Raw genomic sequence first — 13,837 nt, forward strand, 5'->3', positions numbered from 1 at the left:
CAAATGATTTCTGTTTCAGCCTGGACAGTTGTAGATGGTGTGGTCTTGCTACATGCTCTGAGAAATGGCTGTAGGAAACAACACACAACGAAGTTATTCCATCATCCCGTGTTTTATATTTGTTGAGGTATGTGCATTTTAAAAAAAACTTTACACTTAACTTGTAATAATGGTCACAAATTTATGTTGAGAACTTGGATGATTTCATTAAATTGGTTAATCTTATGGTTAATATAAATTTTAATAACAGAGATGTCAGTTAAAGAATTGGTAAGTTGGCAAAATGTTTCCTAAATAGGAAGCCATAAAGTAAAAAGGTTTATAAACTACAACTTTAGAGTACAGAAAAATTTCTTGTTATATCTGTTTTATTTTCATTGGTGATGTGACTATATTAATGATGAAAACTGTGGCAGTGTTTTAATTAAATTCTATTTTACAACCAATATTCTTGCTTAGAAATTCAACATGTCAAGTGCATTACTGATGTTAGTTTATGGTCTTTTGCCTTGAAATCCAAATATAGAAAGATAATGTTAGAATTGACCATATCTAGTAGCTATTTTTCTTTGGTGAGGTATTAGTATAGCTTGTATAATTTGTCAATTCTTAAAAAAAAATGTATTTTTGCTAGCATAGGAACTTGAACTCAGGGCTTTATGTTTGCTCAGTTGGCTTAGTCACATCTGGTGTTCTACCACCGAGCCATGCCTCCAACCTAATGTGTGATTTTGTTGTTGTTGTGAATTTTACTTAGTATTGCTTCAACTATGGGCCAGCAAGAAGGTTCTCCAGCATGTTTCTGGCTAAACTTTCCATATATCCCTCCCTCTATCTCTCTATATACTGAAGTTTGCTACAGTGGAGACAAACACATGGGAAATTTTAGGCAAGGTAGAATCCAATGCTAAGAGAGCTACTCTCCAGATTATCTCAGAATAAAATGTAAATTTGCCAATGTCATTATTGTTTTTGTATTCTCAACATGATAGGGCATGCAGAGGATTCTCTTTCATACTAAATATTAGGTTCAGGATAAAATAGTACAAACAGCTGAAATGTAAAGGCCTAGATATACTGTCCTGTAACTGCCTAGATAGCCTCTCCTTATGTCAAAAGTCAGATGTGGCATATTCTATGTTAGGGCATCTTTTGGCTGATTTGGGGAGGAACACACATGCTGATCTATGTGTCTAACTGTCTATGTGCAAGCAGATACTTGGGCTCACCACTACTTATAATAACCACAGTGGAATTACATGTGATTTTTATATACCACCTATGAATTCTTCTGACAAATAGTTTTACTTAAAGCTATGTATATGTATTTTATATATTATATATTTGTATATAGATTATACTCATATAATTACATATATATATATGACTATTCCAATAATGTAACTCAAACTTGCTATCTGACTCTTGCTTTTTCTTCATTGCTGGTGCCCTACCACCCGAGCCATGCCCCCCACTTGTAAAGCTGTATTTTAATTACTTTTTTCTTATTTATTGTCAAAGTGATGTACACAGAGGTTACAGTTTCATATGTTAGGCATTGGATACATTTCTTGTACTGTTTGTTACCTCCTCCCTCATTCCCCCCTCCCCCATTCCCCTTTCCCTCTACCCCCATGAGTTGTTCAGTTGGTTTACACCAAACAGTTTTGCAAGTATTATAAAAGCTGTATTTTGATAGTCGCTGCTTGGCAGTTTAATTTTACTGATGATTTATTCTCTGGTGGTGTTTGTGAACCAGGGTGTTTTGCAGAATCCAGTAGAGATAGGAGAAAAGGCTGGAAGATGTTAAATCAAAGTACATGTATGCTCATTTTAAGCTAAACTTTTACCAGGGACAACCCAAGACTTGTCTCATAGCAATAAATACATATTCTTTAGAATCTGCCTGCAACTTGCCACACAATGCCAAACACACCTCCAATGCTCCTTGTATATTAGGAGCTCTAGTGATGTGAAAATCAGGAGGAAGGCAAAGCAGCCCTTTCCCAGCTAGTCATGCAGAAAGGGTAGAAGGCATAGCACTGCCTTGTAAAGTATTCTCTTTTGTTATAAGAAAAAACAAAAGTTTTAGAGTTAGCTATGTATTACAGCTAAATGAATTAGTTTAATTGATTTCCTACATTCTCTTTTTACCTACTCAGTTATTTGATCTAAATGTGATCCAATAGGGCCACATATTCTATGAAGGAATACATGTCAAGTTCTCTCTTTTATATGGATCTTGCATTTTCACTTGACAGGATTAAAATCTGTATCTTTAAGTCTCAGCTTCATCTGATTCATTTCTTGGGTATAATTCTTCCTTGACAACTCTAAAATTTTATTTCCTGCTTGTAGCTAACGAAAATTAAAAAATATATTTTTGAATGACAAAAACATATAAACTAGAGAAAACGTGGAGAGTAAGTCATCTGTCAGAATCTTTGTCCTTCCAGCAGCACTTTGATCTTAAATTTTCTTAAAAATAAAACAGGAACCAAGGCTCAAAATAAGAGATTTAATTTATTGCTAGAAGCTGTAATCTCTGAAGGTCTCCAGCTTTCTAATGCATGAGTTATGAGCTTGGCTGGTGGAGCAGAAACTAGGGAAATAAATTACTCTTTCTGTACCTCACCTTGTCACAAACATAAGTCTAAAAATCTAAGAGATGAAAGATGGTTTTTTCCTTCTATTGTTGTATCATTGTTCTTATTTCATTTAGAAGTTTAAGATATATCGGTGGCTTCCTTAGAAATGGACAGGAGAAAGAAAAAAGAAATGAAATAGGATATAATAGAAAATTGAGAAAGGATGAAGTGAATCTCAAAGTGAGTGTCATGATTGTCATGTATTACATTTATTAAACACAAACCATTCACCTACATTCACCTAGACATGACAATAAGGGTAAAAGAAAACTTAGCTTGAAATAACATGGCTAAAATGTCAGTTGCATCAATGAATATATTTCCATTGCTGTTTTTTAATTACAGAAGCACAGTCACTCATCCATACACACACACACACACACACACACACACACACACAAACATGTATATATACACAAGACAAAAATAAAAAACAGACATCTTTGCACCAAACACTTAGACCAAAGCTTAGAATTTTCCAGTATTTTCTTAAAAGATTTTTGAAGGATAGAAAAATGTTGCAGGCAATGGCTAAAGGCTTGCAGTCCTGTACTATTTATGTGAACTCTGTATTTGTGAAGTAATTATATATGTGAACTTAGAAACTTACTTAATCCTACATGATTCCCATGCATATTTTTACATTTTTCCTATATATGTATATTTTTTAAAATGCTGTTTTAGGGAAATTTTGCATAAATAATACCACATGAACATTCCTTTTATGATTTAATTTTTCATTCCATGTTTCTGAGCTTATCCAGATTGGCCGTTCATTTTTTTTTTTTTTTGTCTTGGGGCTTGGACTCAGGGCCTGAGCACGGTTCCTGGCTTCTTTTTGCTCAAGTCTAACACTACCACTTGAGTCACAGCTCCACTTCCAGCTTTTTCTGTTTATGGTGCTGAGTAATTGAACCCAGTGCTTCATGAACGCAAAGCAAGCACTCTACCACTAAGCCATATTCCCGCCCAAGCAGTTCATTCATTTTGATCATCTTATTTAATTGTTCAAATATACCTACTGAGATACAGTTTGAGCCACTTGTTTGCATGATATTTTACTTAATATATGTAATTTTAATTAGTAGCATTATATATTTACTTAAAATATTATTTATCAAACATATCAGTAATTCTGTCTTTGTATGGAAGAAGATTGAATCCTTAGAATTGCTAGAGAATAGTTATAGTGTCCAGTAATTTGTTTCTACATTGTAGGAACATTAATATGTGTATACCAGTTTCCTTTAAGAAAAGTTAAAATTTTCATTATTAGTCTTATCAGTGAGCCTATATAGTTCTTAAAAATTTCAGACAATCATCTGCAAGTAAGACATATTTATTTCTTCTTTTCAATTGCTAAGCTTTTAATTTTTAATTAATTGATTAACTTTTTATGCTGGTCTTGGAGATTGAACTCAGGGTTTATGCACTATCCCTGAGCTTTTGTGAGCACTCTACCACATCAGCTCCATTTCTCTTTTTGCTTTTTTTTTTTGGCCAGTCCTGGGCCTTGGACTCAGGGCCTGAGCACTGTCCCTGGCTTCTTCTCGCTCAAGGCTAGCACTCTGCCACGTGAGCCACAGCGCTGCTTCTGGCCGTTTTTTCTGTATATGTGGTGCTGGGGAATCGAACCTAGGGCCTCGTGTATCTGAGGCAGGCACTCTTGCCACTAGGCTATATCCCCAGCCCTCTCTTTTTGCTTTTTAGTTAGAGATAAGAGTGTCACAGACTTTCCAGATAAGGCTGCCTTTGAACTGTGGTCCTCAGACCTCAGCCTCCTGAGTAGGTAGAATTATAGGCATGAGTCATCAACAATGGGCTAGGCTTTTTTTTTTCCTGTCTTATTGCTGTGGATAAGACCTCTTTAAATATTGAATATAAGTAGTATGGAGAACATCTTTGCTATTTGCTGACTTGAAAAGGAATATTCCAAGTATTCTACTACTCTTTCTGTTGTTTTCTTCTAGATTACATTAATTTGTTTTAAACACATTTCCCTTATTTATTGGATATTATATATAAGTTGTTGATTATATATATAATACATATATTATATATATGCAGTACTAGGGTTTGAACTCAGCCTCATGCTTGTTCTACTGGTACTCAGCCCCATGAACCATGCCTCCAACCCTGCTTTTAGCTGGTTATTTTGTAGACAAAGTCTCAGGACATTTCTGCCTGTGCTGCCCATGATCCTGTGTCTCCTGAGTAGCTAGAATTACAAGCCTGAATTACTGTCACCCAGCTTGCAGGTTATATTTGTATCTTAAAAACCATCTTTAAATTTTAGGCATATATACTTGACCACAAACACCAAAAATTAGTCAGTAGCTCTGCTGTTCCCTTAAACAAAGTCTATTCTTAGGCCCCTTTGACCTCTTGATTTTGTATTATTTACTGTTACTATTACTATTACTATTATTATTATTATTATTATTAATTTTGCCAGTCCTGGGGCTTGAACTCAGGGCCAGGGTGCTGTTCCTGAGCCTTTTTGTGTGCAAGGCTAGCATTCTACCACTTGAGCCACAGCACTACTTCCAGCTTTTTCTGAGTAGTTTGGAGATAAGAATCTCATGGACTTTCCTGTCCTGGCTGCTTCAAACTGCAATCCTCAGATCTCAGCCCCCTGAGTAGCTGGGATTACAGGTCTGAGCCACCAGCACCCAGTGATTTTGTATTCTTGATTTTTATATCTTCCTTAAATTTTTAGGTCAAAATTTCTTAAAATTGTTCCCACATTCATCAGTTTTCTTATTACTACGGTTTCGGTTTCTCTTACTACTTACCTCCTTTGATTCCCTAATTAATGAATTGAAGTTTATCCTTTAGAAATCAGTTTAAGAGAGGTTAATTAAATCATAAAAGTTCTTAGTATATACCTGAAGTTGACTTCATATTGTGATTAATCTGGAATGGTGATTGTTAGCATTAAATTTGAGACAGAGACACTTCCCACTCTTCTAATCCATCTTCCACCCCAGCCTTTATTATTGCTGATCAAACTCTTCTCTTATTACCCTTCTCAATAAGTGATTCACTTTCCTTTTCTAGTTGCTTTTAATTTTTTTCTTCTGGGTATCCTTCAGTTTCTAGATGTGAATTTATACTGGCTATGGTTTGCTTTGCACCTTAAATATAAAAAAATCATAATTCTTTTAAAAAATTCATCACTGCATGGATATTCTCTCTATTCTCTTTTACTGTAACAGATGTTATGATCATTCTCTTCATTCTATCTCTTCGTTTCACCCATTGCATTATTGTTGCTGATGTTTAATTTCCAGAAATTCTATGTGTTTGTTTTTAAAGTGTCTATCTTATAGTGCTATTCCCCATGATTATAGCTTTGTTTCTTGCATGTCTTTATATCACATATATTTATTTTAGAAATTTTCAGACTACTATCTGGAACAATTAGCACTCTGATCCTACTGTTTGTTGTGTCTGTCATCTGTAGTTCTGTAGATTATTTTTTGTTTATTTTTGTGGGTTTATTTTTTTAAGATCAGTCTTTCAGCAGAGTTTGCTCTGTAAGATTCATCTGGAATTTAGGTTGTGAAAGTATTACTTTAGCGGAATTTCATAGGAATGCTTCCTATGGCTTTCACTATATTCAAAACCTAAACTTGCACAGTCCCAAAGTACATTGTATCTAGTAGTCTTTCAATATGCACTAGGTTCGTTTACACTGTGCCTTCCATCCCTCTCTTTGGAAGTGAAAAGCATGTTACCAGGAATCTGAAAACTTAGATCAGAATCTCCAATGCTTTTACCTAGGAGTCTCAGTTCTGACTCAAGTCCACATACTTTATTCCCAGGAACTTAAAGCCCAAACTCCATTCCGGTGATTGCCCTATGCCCTTTCATTTACCCACCAATGTCTTCTGTGGCATTAGTTTATCCACTCTGCTCTGGTTTTCAGTACACTTTTGTTTTAGATTACCTAAGTAAAGAAAGAAAGAAGGAAAGACTGAACAAATGAACAAAAGAAAGAGAATCCTTCAATGTGAAGTTTCCACTAAGATGTAATCCATGCATTTTGTTTCATTAGTGCATTCAAGTCATTCAGAACAAACTTAGTTCTTACTTTTTTTCTTTCACTAAGGCATTATGTGTTTTATACCCCACCTCTTTTTCAACATAATATCTATGTTTCTATAACTGAGATCTAAGAAAATTCCTTGCGAAGTCAGGATTATTGCCATGCTTAAAACATGTCTGTGGAACAAACTGAGAATATGACACAGGACTCCCCATAGTAGAAAAATGATGGTGTTTTCCTAAGGATTTTAATTATGTAAGCACAGTGTGTGGTCTTGGGGTTGTTTTGTTGGGCAGCAGATGAGAAGAGGGGATGAAAACCAATGTGTAGAATTTAAAGTTCCTGAGGAAGCAGTAGCCTGCCTGGGTCCCTCCCCAGCCCATTCAGAAAGCTAAACTAATGGTGGAAAAGCATCCTGGAAGCAGTGGGATACATAAAAGCTCTCAATGGTGTGAAGTCAGGAGCCTTAATGCCCTGGGTAATCCTGGAATGGCACTAACATGACTTGTTCAGTTGTCATTAGGGAGAGAACAAATTTTATTGCCTACAGGAATGCATGTAGAAGCTAATGACTGGCTGGAAGGGAGAAGATGAACATCAGGAGAACAGAATGGGTTAGATTATGATTTGTGATACACAAGGGAGGTGATTCTGGAAACCAAGTCCTTGCATGTTGGAAATGCAGAAAAAAAAATATCTGCCATGTTCATCTCCCAGTGTCACCTGGCCTTTAAAATATATCTTTCTAGGTTGATCAGAGCCTCTTAAACTACAACTCTTGACAAAAGGATAATGACCATAAGGGCTAATAAGAGAGAAATCCAGAATCACTAAAATTCCTAGATGATTCACAAAATTTTTCTGACCAGTAGTGTTCAGCTCTTCACTGTGGTTATACTTGATGAGGCAAAAATTAGCAAATGGTGGTCTAGATAAAATGTAGAGATTCTACAGAGCAGGAAAGGGATAAAGTAATTTTTAAGTGAACATGAGGATATCTACTTTTCCATTCTCACTTTTGTCCCAATAATACTCGTTTTTAACCAGGATGTACATACTTAAAACAAACTAGGTAGAAAATTTTTTTTAATGATATAAAAAATCAAGTGGTCTGTGTTTTTCTTCTCTGGGCCATTTTTTCCTTTGGCCCATTTTGTTTTCATTTGTGTTTCCTTTCTTCTTTCACACCCTTCTCTTTGATTCATATTCACTCTCCTCTCTCTCTCTCTCTCTCTCTCTCTCTCTTCCTCTCTAGTCTTCCTCCTCTCTCTTTTTCTCTCCATTGTTTTTTTCCTCTCGTTGCTTCTTTAACTTTCATTTCAGCAATACCTTTCATACTTGAGAATTTACAAAAAGATAATATTTTCCCCCTGAGAGAAAATGGCACTCAAATTAATATCTGCCGCATCTGACAAAAATAAGACTGGGAGCTATCTGTCTGGTTTCTGTGCTCCCTTACAACTAATGCCAGATGTACTTTTCCAAAATACCAACCCTTAAATATTCCCTTTGACAAATTTCCCCAAATACCAGTAGATTCCTCCCCAGACCATTTTTCCATATTCTCTCTACAATCCTGACTGACACACTTTCAAGTCTCTTTCAAGCATATCTAGACTAACAACAAAAGTTTAAGTGGAGCTTTGCTTCTGCAGCAGCCAATATGAAGTACCAGGAGTTTGAAGGTAATGAATGAAATTATAGCTTGATGTGCATGGACGTGACAGTTTTATCATCATGATAGTTGCTTGTTCTTGCAGTTCTTATTGTCTATTTTGGACAATTCGTTTTATCTCAACTTGCACCTACCAAGTGATTACTATAAATCACAGTCTGATGGTAAAGAATATCTTGAAGTTCAGCAAGAACTTGATGATTCTCAATGTGTTTCTCTAGGGTAGAGGTAAATGAATGGTACATCGTCACTCTGGGGCTGCAGGTTTTGAAAGAATCTGTCTTGGCCGTTTTACTGCTCTGTGCTCATAGGTATTCAGCTTCTTTTACAGTGGACTGCTTTGATTTTAAGTCTCTGATTGCAGTTATCAGATTTTAAAAATTATCTTTAAGGAGTTACACAAAGGAGTTTCTGTTTAACAAAATGTATGAATACAGTATATCTTGTCCAACGCCACCCCTTTCAACATTCTTACCCATCCCTCCCGAGCCCACTGAATGTCCTTTAATTAAAATAAGAAATTTGCTGGTTTCTTCTTAGGAGAAAGCATTAAAGTTTCTTCTGCATATATGCAATGGCCTGACAAGCAGAAATAAGACGAGGTCCAGCATTCTGAGTTTAAGTCTTGGCTCTTTCATTGCTAATAGAAACTTTGATATGTTCTTTAGATCTCTCTGGATGCTTTTTGCAGAATTGATGAAATAATGCACCTGAGCATTTTTTCTGGGTAATAAGTGCTTAATAAATATTCATACAAAATGAATAAAAAATAGTACCTACATAAAGTGAAAAGTAAGCCAACCCTGTGCACATGCATATGTGTGTGACACACACATATCTACATGCAAACATGTATACATACACACACACACACACACACACGTGTTCTGCATTTCCCTACTCCTCCTTCCAAAATGACAAGCTTTGACACTTTAGGAAAGAATCTGGGCAGTTTCATCCCCAGAAACCTGACATTTCTGGACTTGAATGTTTTTAGCCTATTTTGTTGAGTTGTTACTAGATAACACCTCAAATGAAGCAATGAAAAATTTGTAATCTTTGAAATTATAGTAACAAATACTAATTGTAAAGTATTTTTCCTGTATCTTCTCAGTTAAGCATCATTCAGCTTGTATTTGCAATACTGGAGGAAAAAGGCAATACTAGTATTTACTGATCTATTTTTCATAATATCAAAATGCCAGTGTTAATTTTTTAAATGACACAATATTCTGGTCTTCAGATGATCTTCAAACTGAGTGAGGGACCTTCTTGCTCAACATTGAGTTTTTAAGTTGGATGTCTGGGGGGTCAAAGTTCTATTTAAGGTAAGTTATCACAAGGTAAAGGGAATTTGGGATAAGAAAATAGATATGGTGCTGGAGGACAAGGAATCAGAAGAGCAGAGAGGGGCTTTGAGGAAAGTTTCAGGGTTAGATCCCAAGGGAAGGATGGGATGTTGGCTCTGAAAGCCTGCTCTCTGTTATTCTACAATTCCCTATCTCATTCTCCTTGTCTTTTCCTTAGTGGTATACTCTTCTCAACTAACTCAAAGAAAATAAAAACCCAATGTAATTCTGGGGGAAAGTACAAAATTTAAGTATGTACAAAAAATATCTACAGACTCACTAGTAATAAAAAATGACAGTGAAAAAAGTGTAAAATACTATGAATGGATTTCAAATGTGGGTAAGTATGAGGTCATGATGACAATACTATTGTCTTGTCAATGACTTCATAATTAATTCTCTGAACACATCTCAGGATATAAATTAACATTATCTCTGATTTTCAAAATCCTTATGTAGTGGTACATTACCTTTAAATATATTGTTTGACATTTGTTTGCTATCCTGTTATAAAATTGTAGTGCTTAATAAGATCAGGAGGATACTTTCAATCCTATGCAGAATAATTTTTCCTTCATGTTTTAAATATTTGATGAAAATTTGAAATACAGAGACGTTCATCAACTCACTCAAGTACACACAGCCAATAAATGGCAAAACATGTTTTAAGCTTAACATAAATTCAAATATTATTTTCTTCTGCTATGTCTGTATGGGCATAATTACCTGTCTTATAGTCACTTTGAGTAGGTGAACATTTTCTAGTGCAGAATTAACATAGAGTAAGGAATAAAATTCAGTTTATTTAGAGCCAAAATTCAGACAGACATAGAAATGCTCAAATGGGAACTTCCCTTTCTATAGTCTGTATTCCTTTAAGAGACCAAGTAATATTTTTATATTTTAATCCTGACAAGTTTTAGCTATCTGCAACTCCTTGTAAGTAGAATAATTTTATTTGGTAGAGTTATGATTTGGCTACTGGTAATCAGAAAGCCCTTTTGATTACCAACATAATGGTTTGAATATAACAATAAGAGAAGAAAGCAAAACAAAAGAAATCCCTTTGACATCTGTAATTGTTTTTAAAATAACACTCTTTTAAAATGTATCTGAGTGATCTCAATTATATTCCTTGTAATAGGAAACAACTTAAAAATCATTCAAGTAAATGTAACCCAGCCATATAAAATTTCGTATTTTGAGGCTATTTGGTTCAGATTTAAATACTTCTAATAAGACATAATAATAGAATCGAATATAAGTCTTTCTTCCAAGATATTATTTTTTTCTTTGTTTCTTCATAGGTAACATAAATTTGGTATTTTGATGCTATTTGGTTCATATTTTAATACTACTAACAAGACATAGTAATATAATTGAATATGATTCTTTCTTCCAGGCTATTATTATTATTATTTCTTTATTTCTTGATAGGTAACCACCAAGCTGAATTCGGTGCACATCGTTTTCTAAAGACTTAATCAACTTTTAAAAATTTTATTTGTTTACTTTGCACATTAAGACATTCAAAATACTGAAAGCTGGTGTGTGTGTGTATGTGTGTGTGTGTGCGTGCGCGCGCTGGTCCTGGGGCTTGAACTAAGGACTTGGGCTTTGTCTTGGAGCTTTTTAATTTTTTTTTTTGCTCAAGGCTAGTGTTCTACCACTAGAGCCCATGCTGTGCTTCTAACTTTTGTTGTTGTTGCTTTGTTTTGTGTTTGTTTTTTTTTTATTTTTTTTTTGGACAGTCCTGGTCCTTGAACTCAGGGCCTGAGCACTGTCCCTGGCTTCCTTTTGCTCTGCCACTTGAGCCACAGCACCACTTCTGGCCGTTTTCTGTATATGTGGTGCTGGGGAATTGAACCCAGGGCCTCATGTATATGAGGCAAGCTCTCTTGCTACTAGGCCATATCCCCAGCCCTGTTTTGTGTTTTTTTTGGTAGCTGATTGGAGATAATAGGATCATGCACTTTCTTGCCCAGGATGCTTTTGAACCACAATCTAGGATTACAGGCATAAACCACAGCTGCTGGTAAGTTACATTTTTTTAAATGTATAGCAACTGCACACAAATTGTGTGTTCAAGCACCCTATCATAGCCCTAGATTTATAGGAAATTGGACCAAAAATATAGATTGGCTCAGGCAATACCCTTGTAAGTTGGTATTTTTAAATTAACCTCTGCTTAAATGTAGCAGTCAGTATGGGAGAGGCTCTGCCATAATAACAGACTATGCCCAAATCATCGTGGTTTACCCTAACACATGCGGATTAAATATGCTTTGAATCCCATATACATGCATGGCTGGGAAGGCTCTGCTTACCAGTTTTACAAAGAATCCTTGCTTTTGTTATCCTGAGCATCAGCTTTCCTTTTCTCCATCAAGTCTGGCCATGTGCATCTATTTCCTCATGCCAAGAAACCACAGGAGAAGGCATGTCACCTTGTCACTGCTAATCTTGCTCCCAGAGGTGGTAATAAGAAGAAACCCTGTAGCTCCACTTGATGTCTGCTGGGTCATCTGAGCATCCACGAGCTGCTGAGTCTTTAGTTTCTGGCTCTAGCCCTTCCTTTCATACGACTCAGACACGAACCCCTGCATATGTGGATGGACCAGTGACTAAAGGCCTGCACCCTTTCTGTCTTCTGTCCTCAATTTTCTTACACTCTCTCCATCCAGATTAATTGATTGAAACTGCTCTGTTTGGGTCATCGCTTTCACTGACTTCCCAGACATTTTGGATATAACAGTTAATATTGCAGATGCAAGCCAGACAAGAGATTCAAGCAAACTAGGCAGTACATATCTAAAAAAATGTAATGCCTTTTCTGAAATATGCATATAGTCCCGTAAAACTACCAATCTCACACCTATCAGTGATTGCATCTGACTATTAGAATTAAAAGTTTGTTTTATATGAAAATGGATTAGTTTACTTAGCAGAAAAATTAAGTGACTCTTTTTTAAGATTACATTGTTACGGGGGTATGATGTGTATGTTTGTAATAAAATACAGAATTGCTTACAATCCTGTATTACATAATAATTATATAATATAATTGTATAATTTGTTATTTATGTTATTTTATATAACATGCAATTTATTTATATAATTTATATAATTCTATCATTTATAAATGTATAAGTCTGTACTTCTTTCTTTTCTCACTCTCTCTCTGTCTTTTTCTTTGGTACTGGTCCTAGGGCTTGAATTCAGGCCCTAGGCACTGTCCTTGAGTTTCTTTTGCTTAAGATTGGTGCTCTACCATTTGAGTCACAGCTCTACTTCCATCTTTTTGGTAGTTAATTAGAAATAAGCTTCTCATGAAGTCTTTCCTATTTGAGCTGGTTTCAAACCACAATCCTCAGATCTCAGCCTCCGGAGTAATTACAATTACAGGCATGAGCTACCAGCACCTGGGGGAAAGCTAATTGTATTTAAAAAATCTACAATGTCTCACATCAGATCTCAGGAAAGACTTAATACAAACAACAGGGTGGGTTGTCCTTCCAAACACTTGGTTGTTTTTACACTCTCTCTGTCATCTTTACCCATGCTGACCTTTAGGAATATTAGTATAAGTAGTTATAATGCTTCACTTGTTAGTCTTCTTTAGGAAAACACATATTTGAATGCTTTGACCGTCTTTTCACTGACTATAGGTTCATATATTAAATTGTGTATTATATAAAATTAACGAGCGCCTTTATATTCAGTTTTGTATAACCATTTAAAGATAAAATTTACAACAAAACAAAAAAGAATTAAAGAAATACATAATTTCTCAAAAATGAAACAAAACAAACAAAAATGCTCTGTGCTTCTTACACATCTGTGTGGAACTGTAGTCTGTGTCAGCTCTGGCCAGAGTCCCCACCAGTGGCTCTTAGTCTCTTTGATGCATCAATTACAAATCTGTGCCCTAGTCCTTTCCCCATGGACTGACCACCATTAGAAGCAGTTCTTTCCACAGTTATTAAGAAAAATGTCAACTTGTAATGCCAATGAGGGCTATAGTTACTTATACAAATCCCTACTGATATATATACATATATATGATGTAGATATAGAGCCATTGAGATCCAAAGAAGCTAAGTAACTTGTTTAA

At 35.4% G+C, this 13,837-nt stretch overlaps 1 protein-coding gene across 4 annotated transcripts in view; it reads left to right on the plus strand.

Moving 5' to 3' along the window:
- Plppr1 (phospholipid phosphatase related 1) overlaps nt 1-13,837 on the plus strand; it is a 243,638-nt gene that overhangs the window by 141,478 nt on the left and 88,323 nt on the right. For all 4 annotated transcript variants that reach the window (XM_048338192.1, XM_048338214.1, XM_048338202.1 and 1 more), the window contains exon 2: nt 20-127. In XM_048338192.1, coding sequence (XP_048194149.1) covers nt 65-127 — 63 coding nt within the window. In that variant the 5' untranslated portion in view covers nt 20-64. The remainder of the gene's footprint in view (nt 1-19; nt 128-13,837) is intronic.

This window comes from Perognathus longimembris, chromosome 1, assembly GCF_023159225.1.
Source record: "Perognathus longimembris pacificus isolate PPM17 chromosome 1, ASM2315922v1, whole genome shotgun sequence".
NCBI classification, from domain to species: domain Eukaryota; kingdom Metazoa; phylum Chordata; class Mammalia; order Rodentia; family Heteromyidae; genus Perognathus; species Perognathus longimembris.